This window comes from Hesperophylax consimilis, chromosome 13 (genome assembly GCF_061612785.1).
Source record: "Hesperophylax consimilis isolate HC1 chromosome 13, BYU_Hcon_1.0, whole genome shotgun sequence".
In the NCBI taxonomy this organism is placed as follows: Eukaryota; Metazoa; Arthropoda; class Insecta; order Trichoptera; family Limnephilidae; genus Hesperophylax; species Hesperophylax consimilis.
In genome coordinates, this window is record NC_142848.1 from 14738962 (window position 1) to 14756792 (window position 17831).

General features: G+C 33.8%; 1 protein-coding gene across 1 annotated transcript; it reads left to right on the forward strand.

Moving 5' to 3' along the window:
• The first annotated feature begins 118 nt into the window (after nucleotides 1-118).
• Nucleotides 119-17802, forward strand: Grip75 (gamma-tubulin complex component 4). Its single transcript, XM_089638803.1, has 12 exons — nucleotides 119-351; nucleotides 617-767; nucleotides 1822-2119; nucleotides 5443-5647; nucleotides 8138-8328; nucleotides 8701-8827; nucleotides 9535-9691; nucleotides 10121-10255; nucleotides 10529-10703; nucleotides 10950-11151; nucleotides 14015-14178; nucleotides 16669-17802. The coding sequence occupies exons 1-12, from the start codon at nucleotides 283-285 to the stop codon at nucleotides 16823-16825; spliced, it is 2031 nt and encodes a 676-aa protein (XP_089494929.1). The 5' UTR covers nucleotides 119-282; the 3' UTR covers nucleotides 16826-17802.
• Nucleotides 17803-17831: the final 29 nt, after the last annotated feature.

The window sequence follows — 17831 nt, forward strand, 5'->3', positions numbered from 1 at the left end:
TGAGTCACTACCGATCCGCGAACGAGTGAGCGGCTGATTTGAGAACCGGATCTTACGGATCGGTGTAAAGATCCGGTTCACTGAGCCGACTCGTTCGCGAACGACTCACTTCTACAATGAGTACAATGTTGTGTTTGAAGTTTGAAAATATGTAAACACGGTTTATTTATGCGACATAGCAATAGTATGGCAATAGTTTTCATTCTGAATTTTGCAAGCGATTCAAAACCATTTTTATTTATTTAGTTTTATTGTTGTGTATAAGTTTTGCTTTCGTTCACCATGATTCACGACGCGATATTTTTATTATGGGATTGTCCAAATACTTCAGAACTGTTAACTTCGGAGCAGGTAAATAATGGATTTTTATCGACAAGTATCGTTTTTTTATTTACGAAATACATACTAAAATGCATTATTTTCCATTTTCTGAAACTGAAATACTTACTTCTCATTCTTATCTAACTGATCACAGTGATTTTATTTATATTAAAATTGTGTATTAACCTTGTCCCCTTTTCTGTATATTTACCCATGTTTTTAATTACGCAAGTTATAGCCAGTCCCAATATTGTAACAGTTTGTTTACATGTATTTTGTGCATTCAATATTTCAGTACTACAAGGATACAGTTACCCATTTACATCCATGCGAAAGAGAAGTGTTCAAAAGGATTGTAAAAATAGCCAAGTGCCATGGGACAATAAAGAGATTCATTAACAAAAATTCTTTTGCTTCAGGCAGAAATGTTGATTTTATACTAAGTAGTAAGTACCTAAGTGATTTGTATCCTAATTTAATGACAATAATATCTGTTATACAATACAATCACTTTAAAAATTGGAATTGTACAGCGGGTATCAATTCTCCAATCCAATCGCCGTCGAAAATACATACATTGGTCGACATTCTTATTCATGAGTCTCGTCGAAGGTACACATTTACATATGCCAAACTTCAAAAGTCATTCCACTCGAACAACAAGTGGTTCGACCCACTACATCGAGAATCTAGGCCCTGGTCACACACTTTTTTTTAATCACAATTCAGAGATAGTTAATAAGGTTATAGTATGTCCCTTACAGTTTTCACTGGCAGTAAGAGCACATTTTATTAAAGCTGTGGTTGGCAAATATTTACCTAACCGCCGCACTTTTAATAAGCACAGATTATGGAAATTACACTTTGTTTCAACTTAATTACTACAAGCAACAACCGTTTGCGTTGGGAGAGATGGTAAAAGATGCATTAAAATTCCATTTTTATTCAATCAAAGTTCAAAATATCCCTTTTATAATGATCCATTTGCCGCCATTTTGTATTTTTTTAGTATGGATTGACAGTTGTGAAAGTTTCATTTCAATATATATAAGCACATATTACTTAAATAACCCAAACTCAGATCCTAGTAACCTATTTTGTAGATAGTTTGTTGTAGTTATTGTTGAAAGGCAGTGTAATTTCAATAATCTGTGCCTGAAAGTGCTGCGGTTAGGTAAACATTTATCAAAACTTCTAAAGCATGTATGCAGTCCATACTGACTGAAGAAGTTCTACCCGAAAACCACAGACATATTAAATTATATGATAAATCTGACAACCAGCCTACGGTTTTTAATGTCGGTTTGGAGAGCCTTTTCTCCTGAACCAAAACTCATTGAATACTGACAATTTGTCATTGAAAAGAATTTACAATTATAATGTTACTAGTTTCATCTTTAGATTATGATAGACAGTATTGCCTTGATCACAATCTATTATCTCTCCACTAAAGTAAAAAATATATATTTCTATCCCCTTTATTCCTTATCTATTTTTCAGACAAACTAGTAAATCCAATATCCGGTCTGTACGTTCAAGCATTAAGTGAAGGATTGGATGAAATCTTGGAGCCATATCACAAGAGTATTGTGGAATTAGAGAAGAGCGCTTTAGCCAACCCGTATCTTCCTTTGGCCTATGTCCTCGGTACCGTCCAGTCTTTCAAACCTCTCTTCAACACGCTGACCAGCATACTGTTTAGTATTAAGGAGAAGAGGTTTTACGGATGCCAGATATTACATGTTCTGCAGAGGCACGCCCTTAGTGGAAATGAGGACACAACAACTGCAATTCAAAGGTAATATTTTCATTATGAAATAAAACAATCGTTTTGTTCTTCTACTTTTCAATGCAATGATTTACTAACTTTTTTTTTTGTATTAGGCAATTCACCCTAAAAAGAGTGCTATAACTTCATATCCTATACTGTGTTTGTAAAAATTATGCATTATATTATTACATTAATATTAGAATAACAAAAGCAATTTTTTTTAATTTTTGAAGAAAATTTCTTCTGAAAGCTTATCACTTTGTGATGTCATTATTTATTAGAATAATACACAAATAACTTTGTTTACATCACTCTAATATATATAACCTCTACATGTTTCATGAACAATGTTCACCTCATCAGGAGCAAGTATATACTAAAGTCAAAAATGAAATATAGATTACAATAAGGAAGTTGAGTGAAAAATATTTTGACTTATAAAAAATGTTCATGTAGATCAAAAAATATTGATTCTAAATATATAAATATATTTCTATATTATTATTCTTAGAATTAGTTAAACATTCTTGAAAAAAGCATTAAATAGCAATAAACTGAATACGCTCCACGATTGGTCGAAAGAATTCTGACGTCACATGTATTGTATCGTGGCTTGTACGTAGAACGGGTCACCGCTGTGTGTATGGTGCATCTCTTTCTATTACATGAGAGATGGTCGGTTTAGATGAGAGAGGTGTATAGGCCAAACGTTTATTTGGGTCAAACCACAGCTGGTCGTGGAGTTAAAGCTTCCAAGTAAGTATATCAAATTATTAATTGTGTTCATTTGTACGTTACGATAAATGTAATACTTTTTTACAGTATAATAATCATTGCGTATTCTACCCATCTGACATTTCGCCATAACCTCACAATTTTGTGCAGGTATATTTATTGATTTCGCATGACATGATAATTATTCTCTAATGAGTAGAGAATAATAATGTGGTGATGGCTTTTAAATATTTCATCTTTTGTTTACCATATAATAAGGCACTGCTGAAAACCAGCTGCATTCCCGGAGAAACCCCTTTGTCAATAGGATCTATGTGAAAAAAATAGCTCCCATCTATTGTCAAATATATGTAGGTATTTGTTGTTGTTATTATATGAAATGGATTTCTAAAGATACATATTCGTATAGTGCTTTATAATAATATGTCGTTTATTGCATCGCTTAGAAGTTTTTATTATTATACATGTCACCTTACATGCGATTACACTTCAGGCCGCCGCTCAGAACACAGTGAACTGGGCTGTAAACCGTTATTTTACTTTTGGTCTTTACTTTTCTGCGCAGCGGTCCTGAATTGGCGCGGGCACGTCAACAAATAGCGACGGCAATACTGTGCCGGGCGGGAGAAGCAAATATTCTAACTTAAAATATTAATTTAACTATGAAATCTTAATCAAATTTTTTTTTTTTTAATAACATCAATTCTAATAGACGGTTAACATTGGTAAAAAAATTACTGGAATTCCTTATTGAAGAATTAAATTTTTTTCCATACAAAATAAATTGTACAGGAAATAAATTGTATAGCGCCCTTGAGGTGATTTTTCACAAAAACGGCGCTCTACAAATTATCCAATTATTATTATTATTATTATTAAAATACTTAAGCGACGTGGTTCTCACAGTTTGAATGACGTCACACCCACACCCCGCCTCTTACCGCTCGGATTCCGCTCGTTTTGGCGGGCTTAATAAAATTTAAACTTTGAGAATTAATTTAATTATGAAAACAAACTTCAAAAAAACAAAAAAAAATACCAGTATTTAAGTTTTAATGCGAACATTGATAAATTAAAAAAATGGACTCAACTTCCTTATTGAACAGTAGAAGAAGTGGGGAGGGGTAATAGTGGGCGGAGTTTTTCAGAATTCTGAATTATAATATTGTTAGACGGGAAAGACCAGTTTAGTGGGAAAATATTTAAAAGTGGGTTTATAAAATTTTTTTGCTTATTAATTAAGTCTTCTTTTTTATTTTTACATGTTTTCTAATTTCTAAATTATTTATTTGCAAAGCTTTATATCCTGTGTGCAGTATTTTAAGACCTGAGTTTTTATCAAATGTGTGATTGTTATTTAAAAGATGATCTGCAAACTCAGATTCACAATTTCCGTTTAGAGCTTTGAGATGTTCTTTAGTTCAAAGTTTCTATTGGTTCTACCTATGTAAAAGAAATTGCAATCATTGCAATTGAGTTTATAAACTCCTGAATTTTTAGTTAGATTATCTCTATCTTTATTATTAAGAATATATTTCTTCAATTTGTTATTGGTGTAAAATGCCGGTTGAATAGTATCAGGAATGTTTTTATTTATAATTTTGAAAGTATCATTATCAACAAATAGAATTCTACGCCATTGCTTATTTCTTTAGAAATAGGGTAAATATACCATTTGAAGAAATTTTGTTTGATTTTTTTATTTAGTATTTCAACTATCAATTTATTATAATAACCGTTATTAAATGCTATTTGTTTAATGAGATTTAATTCTAAACTATAATTTTGAACTGACAAAGGAATAGTAATTAATCATAGAGTGGAATTCCGCGATTTTTTGAGAAAAAGTATGATTTGATGAATTATCTATAACAATGTGTATGTATCTTTATGGAAAATATAAAATTCTATTTTAGTACCTCTTAATGTTAAATTTAGATCCAAGAAATTTAAACTCTTATCTATACCTATTTCTAGTGTGAATTGAATATTTTATTAATATAATTATATATATTTTATTAATACCTATTTCTAGTGTGAATTGAATATTATATAAATAAATTACATAAAAATATTCAAGAAACAAAAGAAAACTTATTTTCATCATGGCCTCTTGTGCCGATTTAATGTATAAAAAAAAGAAAATAATTTTCTTCAGGTCCTGTCGTCTTTGGGGATGCTGTGCGAAAGATCTTTTTAACTGAAGGAAAGAGGTATGAGGGGTGGGTAGGAATCTGGGCGTCAACGTGTCCAGGAGTGATGTATAAATCCATACCTCCTATTGCAATGCAAGGGTTGGGGTGGAGAGAGTCCGGCAAAGGGTCTCCCCCATCCGGCCTCTCCCGATCCAGCCCGCCACGCAACTGGTGGGCAGATGAATCCGCCACCGAGACATGGACAAACCTCATCCCATGAACTCATGCACCCCTGATAACTCACCATACGTAGCTTGCCACTGAGGGTGACCTATGTGCAGAGGTGTTGTTATCCAATTAATGGTTTCCAGGGCAGCGGTACCCATACCCGCCTCCCAAATTGCTTGAATGTAATAAACATTGTAGAAATTGTAAGTAATGAAATATTGTACATTCATACAAAGTACGTTTCTTTTTTAGATTGATCTGTATAGTCCATAGGGTGTTTTACGAGCACCTGTGCAGCTGGCTGCTCTATGGCGACCTAAAGGATAAGCAAAGGGAGTTCTTCATCCAATCTGTTGAGAAGATACACTCTGCTTCTCCTGTGTACTTGCACACATCCAGGATGAATTCTATGCAGTCTACTAATTACACTAAATCTGGAGACTCTGCTCAAATACAAGTAATACGTAATTTATTTTTATTTAAATCAAAACATCTAATGTATTTGCGCCGGCAATAATTAACACGCATTATAATTTTTGTCTTGTATGATATAATTGGTATGCTTTTGCATGCATTTTAATCTACTTTATAGTACAGATTATTTAAATATTCTTATTTCTATATTCTTTAAAATGTATATTTTTATCATTCAGTTTAATTTTTATTTCGGTTTGTATAATGTACTTTTTTTTTAAATATATATTTTTTTTGTTTCTACAAAATATTATTTTTATAATTGCTATATTATAATATAAACTATGTACGATGGCGTGAGCCTAGTATGGTAGTCAAGATAGTCAAGAAAACACAGTAAATTGTAATATATGAAATTAAAAAAAATATATATAAATTGAAGAAAAGTCTGTTAACCCTTGGTGTGCCGGCGATTAATTTTCCCCGTGTGCCAGCTGATTCTGTTTGATAATAACTTACATAGTATTTTTGTAAATTGTAGCATTTTACTAACTCCGCAAGTCGAGATCCTCGGGACAATTGGTCCTCAAGGCCATTTTACCGATCTGGTAAATAGTGAAAAGTGAGGGTTTTTTTTTCAAAGAAAGACAAACATTCTCGGGTTACGAATAACCTGACAATATTTTTAAATCTCCTACGACCACCACAGTAAGTGGAAAATGTTGCTTGAAAAAGGGGCATTTCTAGACTTTTGTAAAATTGAAAAATATGACATTATTGATGTTGTTGTAGCTGAAAATATATTTCATAACAGTATCAATATTGTCATATTTTTTATCATACCACTCTAACTCACTGAAAAGTTACAGACCGCCACTGGTGTATATATATATTTAAAAAAAATAGTAGATTATTCACTATTTCTATAAATATATAAACACATAATATTAATGAAAAGAAAACATAATAAATAATAAAAATGTTATGATGAATTTATATAAATATTAATAAATTAATGAGATTAAAAGAATTTGGCATTCTCAGACTATAAAAATATTAGGTACCATTTATTATTTCGGCTACTGGCATTATACCTAGCACTCTCATTCAAAATTTAGGCGTATTAGATCTGTCAAAGAATTTATATATAAAAATGAAAATCAGTAATTTTAAATATTTGTAGGATTACGAAATTTTTTAAAAATATTTATATTTAGGGATCAGTAGGATTTATAGGTCCAGTTAGAAGTTCTACCGAGCCGAACCCTCTGATATGAAAATATCTGGAGTCGATGAATTATTTTCCCATTTGATCTCTGGTGAGTTGACGTGTTGTTCTCGTATTGTTTTGTATTTATTATGCTTATATAATGCACTTACATAATGTAGATTGACTAGAAGATCACTTGTGGAAAAGTGTATGGAAGGGTTTAGTATTTCCTGTGGGGACGATTTAACCCGGACATAAAGTCGGAAAAGAAATTATTTGTAAACTTAGATGTACAAACGGCTAAAAATAAAATCCATATAAATAAAAATGTAAAATTAATCTAGAACAAGATGACATTGCCAAACACCCAATAGCAAAATCCGGGTGAATTTTATTATATGCTACTGTCAAAAGAATAAAGTAAAATATATGGGAGATAGCACAAAGGTCTGAGTGCTTACAGGAGCAATGCAGACAATCTCTGAAATACAGTACTCTCTCAGTAACCTCAGTACCACTCAATTATCTGATAACTACTATAATCCGTGGTTATTTTTACTAGTTACAAGCACAAAATCAAGCTCTATAATCCACCGGTATTCGTCGGTCATATTCTGTAGTCCACTGCATGCCTAGACTCGAGCATTCTTTGTGATTCGTGCAAGAACGTCAGTGGCATACTCCGATTACTGCTGGCATTTTATGCCATAAGACACTGTTCTTCTATGAAAAAATTTACTAAAAAAACGATTTCTGAGCTAGCGAAGGCTGGTTAAGTAAATTCAAAGGAAGATTTGTTTAGTGACTTACTGTCAAAAGTTAATATTCATAGTTTAATATGTGATTTAAAGTATAAATAACACTGAGTTGGAAGTTCAAATCTAAATAAATAAAAATGACAATGTTTGTTTGTTCAAAATCTTAAATCTCCGAAAGTTCTTCACCAATGTTTTTAAATTTTGACACAATGTTGCATTTGAATACGCATGTGTGTTTATATACCTATATTATATAGATGTCACCTGTGACAGGTAAAAAACGTGATTATTTTTTTTAAACAGCGCCATCTGTTGGACATAAAAGCAACATGCGCTATTGTTTTTCTATCTGCACAGGCAGACTAGATACAGCTAGTTAACAAATAAATTTGTTTTGTAGAAATAGTTTCATACAGATTCATATATTTGTTATTCTCATATTATGGTGCTAGTTTTGTACTTGATTAAATATGTACATACACCTTACAAGTAATCTTTGCTTTCCTTTTACGATTTAAAATTTTGACCAATGTGCTTGTTGATGTGTTATTTTTTTTTATTTCAGGACCTCAACAAAACATTAAAATATTGGGACTACGAAATAAATGCTGTCATGTTGCCATACTACATTCCCGTATCCGTGGCACAGAAGATTCTCTTCATTGGCAAAACGGTTGTGTTATTTGATTCCAGTCCTACAGAGACCAATCCCACAGCTGTTAATCTACTCTCCATCAACAAAGATATTGGAAAACGGTCAGTTACATTACAATAGTTGTTGATTACTTTGAATAAATCAAAAATTATTATTGAAGAGCCATTACCGTGGATAATATAATCAAAGGAAGATATGGTATGGAAACCGTCTTCGCCGAGTTACGACTAAACTGCATGGACTGTCAAAGTGGCTATCCAATGAATGTTATACGCTCGGTGTGTAGGTTGAAACAAAGGCGGACACCACTATGCGTAGATGCTATTTGTAGTAGTATGAGTGTACGAAATTTGCAACCCTTTTATGTGCATAGTTTCTTACTAATAATGGTTTATGGCCCACATTTGGTCTTGTTTCTGTTATGTATGGCCTTGGCTAAACATTTAATGAATTGGATATGGTTTTATTTTCAGTTTTACAATATGGGGAGAAAAAGAAGCCCAGTTCCATGAAGCAATTCTCAAGCTTAAAAATATGGATTCTTTTAATGTATCGAAGCTGGATATTCTTCTTGATGAAATAAAATTATGCGTCACTGAGGTAGGAGCCTGAGAATCTAATATATATTATAAAAAGAAACTCGCATTTCCCTATCTGCCTAATTTCCTTCACAACCAGCCACTGCGACCCACCGGTGGTTTTGGTGGTAGATAGCCCTTGGTGTCACATCTAAAGTAAGCTAGTTTGGAGGGGGTGGCAGAGCGTGGGTGGGAGTGGGTGACGAAAATGTGCTTTGTTATGGGAAGGCCAAAATGCGTTAGATTTTTTCAGAATGAAGTTCATGAAGGTCTCGAATGCTCTGGAAGCAGAAAGCCTTGGCAAAAACCACTTTTATTTTTTATACTGAATGCTGACCGGGATTCGCTACAACCCGGTTATTGTTTTATATTAAATTATAATGTCAGATCACAAAGTATCTGCTTCACATGAACAAATTTATTATTACCTATAAGTCATTGAAAATTATTTTCTAATAATGTATCTATACGAAGGAACAATGCATTATTATTACATATTATGAAAACTCTTGCAAATATAACGAAAATTGGCCGGTCTAGGGCCATCAATTCGCCACCATTCACATAATAACAGAGATGCAGCGAATTCTCACGAGAGGTCTGGTTTGCTTGTTACTAGATTCAACGTAATTAAATTATACCCAACGATCTTATTGATACATCTTATAATATGTTGTAATGGTGTTTAGTGATATTTGTTCCGTAAACCGTTATTTATTATTGTTACAGCATCTTTGGGTGGTGGCTGTAGAAGAGGCTGGTGTTTTTCACGAGCTGCAACTGATGAAGGACTTTTTCCTGTTAGGCCGCGGGGAACTCTTCCTCGAGCTCTTGCGCTTGTCGGAGCACCTGTTGGATGCTGCCCCTACTTCCAAAGCATCGGAAGGTTTGTACCATCGATACATATATTAAACCATTCTGAATAGAAAGAGACAGAAGGCTAAGGCTCCAGAAGGCAGGTGGAAACTTGAATAGAAAGCAACGTATGTGAGAAATGCCTTTGTCAGTTCCCACAGCTGTTGAGCACAGATGGGGTTTAGAGTCAGCGATGTGTGAATGCGGTGTGGTGCAGACCAACGAACATTCATAGACTGGCTCGTAGTCCTAGATGTTCTCCTCTGACCTCCCATCATGTGAAAGAAGAAGAAGATTGATGAAATGTATTTAATATGTCAAAAGAAGTTTAATGGAGTTAGTACGCTTGTAATGCTTATGTTTGACGGGACACATAGTGAATGACATGGAAAGGATTTTTTAAATGTATACTAACATTGTTACTGCTGCAATTATTGTCTGTTTTTATTTCACTTTACAGAAATGAACCAAGCATTTTCCATCGCTGCGAGAGCTGTCTCACTAGGAAATAATCGGGATATTAAAAAGTTTAACTTCTCCGTCCCTTTTGTTAAATGTGATATTTCTGCCAGCAGCGCTGAATATGGGATTCTAGGTATGTATCCACATAATATATTTTTTAAACTTAAATAACAAAATACACCCTGGCCACCGATAAATTGACCAAATCAGAAACTGTAGTTCATTTTTGATACTTAAAAAATATGAAAATCTCTTGTAGTAGTTTTTTTTTAAATGTTTTAATGAGAGATAGCACTGGCATCCCCAATTTGGGGAATGTTATGAGGCACTGTAAATTAAAATAACTTGAAACAGATTTACAACTGTATTATTTTATGTATTTTTAATCTTCTTTGTTCATTTTCAGATGGATGGTCAACATTGATTTTAAATTATAAAGTGAAGTGGCCCCTGCATCTAATGTTCACACCTGAAATAATATATCGCTATAATGAGGTTTTTAGATTTCTTCTGCGAGTCAAAAAGACACAGCATGATTTGCATGCATTGTGGTTTGCTTATAAAAAGGCCAGAAGACAGAGGTAACTAATTAATATTAAAAAATTATATAATATTTGACGTTTCAATGCTAGGTGCCCTTGTACATGGCACTTTTTCATTTATGTGTTTGCAAGACAACTGTTGTGATGTCCACGAATGGGGTATGGCCGCTAGAAATCCAAATGCTGTGACGTTCACATACAAAGGATATCAGTTTTTTCATGTATATAAATTCAATACACTTGTTTTTTTTGTTTCCAACGAACCAACGAATCGATTTGTTTCAGCCCTTCAGTTTGGCAGCTGCACAAAAAACTGATGTTTCTGGTTGATAACCTCCAGCACTATCTACAGTGTGATGTTCTGGAGAGCAACTATTCCAAGATGATATCGGAGGCTGAGAAAAGCAAAGACTTTGAGTTGTTGAAGAAGGCACACAACACTTTTCTGACGGATATTTTGAGCCAAGCTTTTCTGCTTATGACCCCTGTAAGTCTTTATTATACGTACTTATCATGCATTAACCAGGGTTGGAAAATTTTGTGGATTTCATATCTGTCTCTGGTTGCCAGAGAACTTATTACTTATTACTGGGACTGAAGCTTGTGCATTGAAAATGTGAGGATTTTGTATCTGTCTCTGGTTGCCAGAGAACTTATTACTGGGAATGCTTGTGCATTAAAATGTCAAAAAGATTAACCCTTTTAATCTCATCCGTTTTCTAATCTTAACAGTCTTACTAAAAAAAGTGGTGAAAATTTTATTCAAATGATAAATGATCGTGTGTGTGAAAACATTACTACATAATATAGAAAATGACATAAGGAGGTTGTTTATCTGTTGTATAAACTTTAAATATCTCACTCAATTTCGGAATATTTCCTAGGTATTTTAAATGTGCTATATATTTCTTCTTTATGAAGATGTCGTAAAAACAAATGGGATTTTAAGAAACTAGATAAAATTACCTTTTGTATTTGAATTAGAATTTGATATTTATAAATTGCTTGTTTATAGATGGCACTAATTAAATAATTTTATGAAAAAAACACTTAATGCAAGTTATGCTTTAAAATATTAAAATTAATTGTTTGTTTGCGCCTGTCACAGACATATGAATATATAGACTAGAAATTAAAGGTGAGGGGTAAAATCAACTGTTGAAGAACGAAGGGGGTAAAGCTGATTGTGATTCGTCAATAAATCAATCTGACAGTATATAGACATCTCGCATTATAATATCACCATTTAGTTCTTAAAAGTAAAATCTGCTTTTGAATGAATAGACATTTTTACATGGGAGCGCAAATTACTCGCCACGTTATGAACAAATTTACGAAGTCCAAATTCGGCAAAAAAAATTTCTTCTATTTTCAGAGTCGAATATTTTGTTTACGTATTTAGTTAAGACACTTTTATAAGTGTTCATAATTTACTTCCCAGTAACAACGATGCGCACACTTGGGAATCGCTACATTCGACCAATGTTGGAGGGTTGTCACAACCGCTATGTTCCCATTAATAATAAAATATTGAAATCTTTAAGAAAGAAAAGTAAAACAACTAAAAAAACAAATGAAATTATATACACACAGTTTTTACCAGCGATTCCTAAGAGTATTTGGAGTAAAAAATTGGACATCATTTTGCCTTCCGATGACACTTTTTCAATTAAAAACAAAAAACAAGATTTTCTATCACACATCACCACTCGGTATAACCTAGCGCATTACGTGATATGCACTCCTTCTCGTTCCAGCAGTACCGTACATACGAAACAAGCGCATACCTAACACGTGGTACCTAAAGCGCAAAAGGCGAAGGCACATCCCTGATTCTTATGCAAACGGCTTTGTATTTTGCGTCCAGATGTATCTCGATGTGATAGTATATGTTTCTACAACTGATCCATATTATACGATGTGAATAAGCTTAAAATAATGCTTACATATGGAATGTAATACGACAATTGGGTTTATTCTCTTTTTCACATCTATTTTTACAAGTTTTCATAGCACAAGCAACCATTTTGCCGTGTTATTTCGTAAAATGCCTCGACCATAGCTCGACGCTAGTTCAAACAAGAATGATGACGTCACATTCTCAAGATTCACGGGAAGCCATCAGTGGCGGCTCGTGACTTTTGGGTTACTAGAGTGCTAATATTGCCAAAAATGGCTTAATTGATGTTGTTTTAGCTGAAAACGAGTTTTTTTTTTTTAGAAAAATTGATTTTTTGTATGAAGATTTTCAGGAATTCCGTGCGGCGCACGGCTATACTGAAATTTCCTGAAAATCTTCATACAAAAAATCGATTTTCGAAAAAAAAATAAAAAATCATTTTCAGCTATAACAACATCAGAAATGCCATTTTTTATAATATTAGCACTCTAGTACACCCAAAAGTCACGAGCCGCCACTGGAAGCCATACGCGAGCCCAGCCGGCTCCAATGGAACCGGTATGGGGAGTGGGGAATAATACGCTTTTAATCACTTAGGGCAGGTCTACTAATATTCATATGTCTATGGCGCCTGTACATATGGAATATGAATAAATAATTTTATCTGTATAAAAATTCAATTCTTTCAAGAAATAAATCCAATACTGTACTTGTATGCTTTTCTTGAAAGAATTGAGTTTTTATGCAGACAAAACTATTTATTCATATTTATATTGATCATATGCGGGCGCAAACAAATAATTCATCTTAATATTTTAAAGTATAAGATGCAAACAGTTGATTTTCACAAAATAATCAAATTAATGCCATCTATAAACGCTTAGATTATAACATATGTTATGTTTACTCTTAAAAAGGATTTTCTTAAGCAGGTTCCACTTTATTTCAGTAATTTAACAATAATGTAGTTCTAATATTTTCGCCTTTGTAGCTATTGCCATCATCCAACCCTAATATTGTCGCCTTTGTACCTATTGCCATCATTCAACCCTAATATTGTTGCCTTTGTACCTATGGCCAACATCCCACCCGAATATTGTCTCATTTGTACCTATTGCCATCATCCAACCCTAATATTGTCACCTTTGAACCTATTGCCATCATCCAACCCTAATATTGTCACCTTTGTACCTATGGCCAACATCCCACCCGAATATTGTCTCCTTTGTACCTATTGCCATCATCCAACCCTAATATTGTCACCTTTGTACCTATGGCCAACATCCCACCCGAATATTGTCTCCTTTGTACCTATTGCCATCATCCAACCCTAATATTGTCACCTTTGAACCTATTGCCATCATCCAACCCTAATATTTGCGAATCAAAACAATGTTTTTTCTACTACAAAGTTTGTATTTATTGTGGTCTAAAATGCTTTGTATTTTAGATCTCCGAAGACAGTATGGAGAAGGAAGAACTGGACTATGGTTCTAATCCGGTGATGTGTAACATTGTGGAGGTTCTTCAGCTCTGTGATGCTTTTTGTAACATGGCACGAGAAACAACCAACATTGAAGAAGAGGAGTACTATATTATTGGATACACAAACAGGTAAAACATATTATTATGTAACTCCATAAAATTTGATACCTGTTTTTATAGAATGTTGTTGAACTAAACCGAGGTTCCCAAAGTGGTTTATATGGACCCCCAGGGGTCGATATCAGCTTGCTGGGGGTCTATGTCAGCGAGAAAAAAATTGGGGGGTCCACGAGATTCAAATGGGGGTACATACGAACGGACCCCTATTTACTTCAAGTCAACATTTAGGAGTTCCGTTAATGACACAATAGACCTAACACAAATATAAAAGACTGAGAAATTACTTATTTGATATTTATATTTTTATATTTCGTAATGTTGTTAATTGAGTTATATAAATAGAGCCTACGTCCCTTTTCTTGTCAGAATTAATATATTCAAGCAAAACATTGCACATTGGAAGCCGCAAATTTTCCTAGTTCCCCAACTTGTTTTTGAAAAACGTTCAGTGTAAGAATGACGTTCAACATTTAAATGCACTTCACACAGACTTCAAAACTAAGTTGAGGATATTTTGACTATAGAAATGCAACGTCGAAGAATAGAAAATCATGTGACAAGAAGAACTGACCGGAATAAGCACTGACAAAGAACTTAAGTGTCAGTTCTGTAGGGCTACCTAGAGAAAGAAATTCCCGTTGCTTATCCTGCTTCATTTTCATTTGGTGTAATACCTCACAAGGGCGCCCCTGTCTGCACAGTGTAAAGACAGAGGAAGTATACTGCCACCCGGTTGTTGGACAGACAGCAGACAGGGGGTCTACGGAAAATAAATTTTTTTGGCAAGTGGTCTACGGGCCAAAAAAGTTTGGGTACCTCTGAACTAAACAATAAAAATATCACCCTGATCACAAAATGGTGGTATACAAATTATCCAGTTACTATTATTTCTATCAGTTTAAAACATTTTGAAGATTCATTATTTCCTCCTTGAGGTCATTCTCCGATATATAAAACTGTTGTAAATATGCAGACTTATGCAGATGACCTCCATATTTCAGTTTGTTTGTCTCAACAAAAACTTTTCTTAGCCTTTTCTGTCTGAAATTTGTGAATCAACTGACTCTGTGGTCGAGGGGCAAGTCTCTCGACTAGCAATCCGGAGGTCGCGGGTTCGAATCCCGGCATGTGCAAGTTAATTTTATTTGATATTTATATTATTGTTTTATTTCACAATTTTATCATTTAAAATAATATAAGGTATCAATTATTTTATAAGCAATAATTATTAGCCTGAAACACTCATCCACATTGAGAAATCTCCTGATAAAAGATACATGACGCCAACGGGAGAGTCAACGGCCAAGTTCTAGTATTTTTCACCAAAAAATGTAGACAATTTGTCTCGACGCCATCTAGTGAGAGAGTTAGCACTTACAATGCCTTTCTCATATAAAATAAAGTTGGTTGTTTTCAGGTGAAAAAATGTAATAAGCAGTAATTATTGAATGAAACTAGTATATATTGAATTATTTCGCGGATAAGAGATAAGCTGCCATAGCTCAGTGGTCAGAGCTGTCGACCGGAAATCGAAAGGAAACAGGTTCATGTCCCGTTGGCGTCATGTATCTTTTATCAGGAGATTTTTCAATGTGGATGAGTGTTTCAGGCTAATAATTATTGCTTACAAAATAATTGTTACCCTTTGTGCTATGCATAAAAAATCTTGTCTTAAACATTAGTTTACCAAAAAAATAATAATTAATATAAGATATATTTTTGCGGCACGTCTACAGTGGAAGATACTCTCAGTATCGTTCAGGTGTAAGACTACCATTCAGAATTGAAACTTTGCTTTAAATGGCTTGAGCCGTGTTTAGTGACCAGATCGGAATAGCTAAGTACTTACCACCTTCCTCTTCCTCATCTCCTTCCCCCCTTCCCGCTACCTTCAGCCTCAACATACCCCAATTGAGGATGCCATAGTCTCATTGGCTCCAGACGGTTGGGAGCAGTTTTGACTATGCGGTATTCACAAAAAAAAACTATTTTTAGCCAGCTGTTTCATTTCCACCATGCTCTATGGCGCTTTGAAATATTAATTTGACTGTCGGAGAGAAAACTAGACTCCGTAATGTTCATTCCATTTTTTTAATTTATTTAATTCTCTCAAGGCTGGGTACAATTATAAGCAGCTGTCTTCTTCTTGGTTATACAGTGAATTTTATAAAATTTTCTTTAAGAAATATGTTACAATTATTTTATAAGCAATAATTATTAACCTGAAACACTCATCCACATTGAAAAATCTCCTGATAAAAGATACATGACGCCAACGGGACTTGAACCCGTGTTCTTTCGATTTCCGGTCGACAGCTCTGACCACTGAGCTATGGCGGCTTATCTCTTATCCGCGAAATAATTCAATATATACTAGTGATTCATTCAACAATTACTGCTTATTACATTTTTTATAAGAAATATGTTGTCTAAATATATTTATTTTTTAAGAAATATGTTGTCTAAAATGTGTACATATTTTGTGTATTTTGCTTCCAGATTTGAGTTATCAGTTGGAAAGTTACTCCAACTCTTAATAGCCCTAAGGACTCAGCCCTGCGGAACTTACCTCGCCCGACTGTTGATGAGACTAGACTTTAATCGATGGTTCAGCAACACTCATTACCTGACACAATCTGTTACATCAATTCTGTAATTTTCCGCCAAAATATCAATGTGCCAAATAATTTCACACAATATTCAATCACATTACTATTTCAAAAAGTTTAAGGGGTAGCAACACACCCATCGTACTCAATAATGTATTCCTATCGTTTGTGTTGGTGAGTATTTTCGGGAAATAACTTGTGGTGAATTCATGCAAGTTGAATAGGAGGAATGAAATATCGGATTTTAATGTTTTTTTTTTTTACATCTACGTACATATGTATGTATTTGTATTTCAGTTTTGTTTTCGTGAATGAATGAATGCACATCTTGGAAGTGGAAACTAGCCTACTTCCCGACATCCGATCGAGCTAAAAATTGGCAGATAGACTCTTTGTCAATGACAATGTATTCTAACAATTTTTGGTGGCAATCTCTCATACGCTTGAGGACATATACACATTTCTCTGAAATTGGATGATATTACAGCAGTTGAAATGCAAAATAAATGTCGGTCCCACCCAATCGGGATTTGGCACAGTTGTTAGCATGGTTTACTCGGACTTCTACTTGGGAAGGATGGTTCAATCTTCAGTCAAACCAAAAAATAATCAATTTTTCTTTAAAATTGGCTGCTAGCCGCCTCAAGAGATAGCGCAACTAATTGGAAAATAATGTATTATAGTAAAAAAACTTGTTTTTTACGGGTCGATTTTTTTTTGTGATTTTCTGAAAAATGTATTTAATTCAATTTATTTATTCAAATTCTTCAATTTTTGGGGTACATTATCACATCCCCCGCTGATTGGACAGGGGCGCAGTTAGCACTCTTATGTGGTCATCACATAATTAAGATTTCAAAAATTTGTATGTATGTACTATCAATCAGTATTAGTGGTGTTTGTTTTGTAATAGATTTACACTAGTGCCTCTCCTACTGCATCTATCTATGCATGTACACTATTCTCAAACTAATACACAAAATGTAAGCTGATAATAACATCCAGTCAAATGTTAACAAATATCTAGTTATATTATAAACCTAAGATTTTAAT

Excerpts from the sequence above, each read along its gene's own strand:
- Grip75 (XM_089638803.1), top strand. The coding sequence starts at position 283 with ATGATTCACGACGCGATATTTTTATTATGGGATTGTCCAAATACTTCA. Across the intron at positions 2,120-5,442 it reads ACAACAACTGCAATTCAAAG|ATTGATCTGTATAGTCCATA; the intron begins GTAATATTTTCA and ends TTTCTTTTTTAG. Across the intron at positions 14,179-16,668 it reads ATTATTGGATACACAAACAG|ATTTGAGTTATCAGTTGGAA; the intron begins GTAAAACATATT and ends TTTTGCTTCCAG.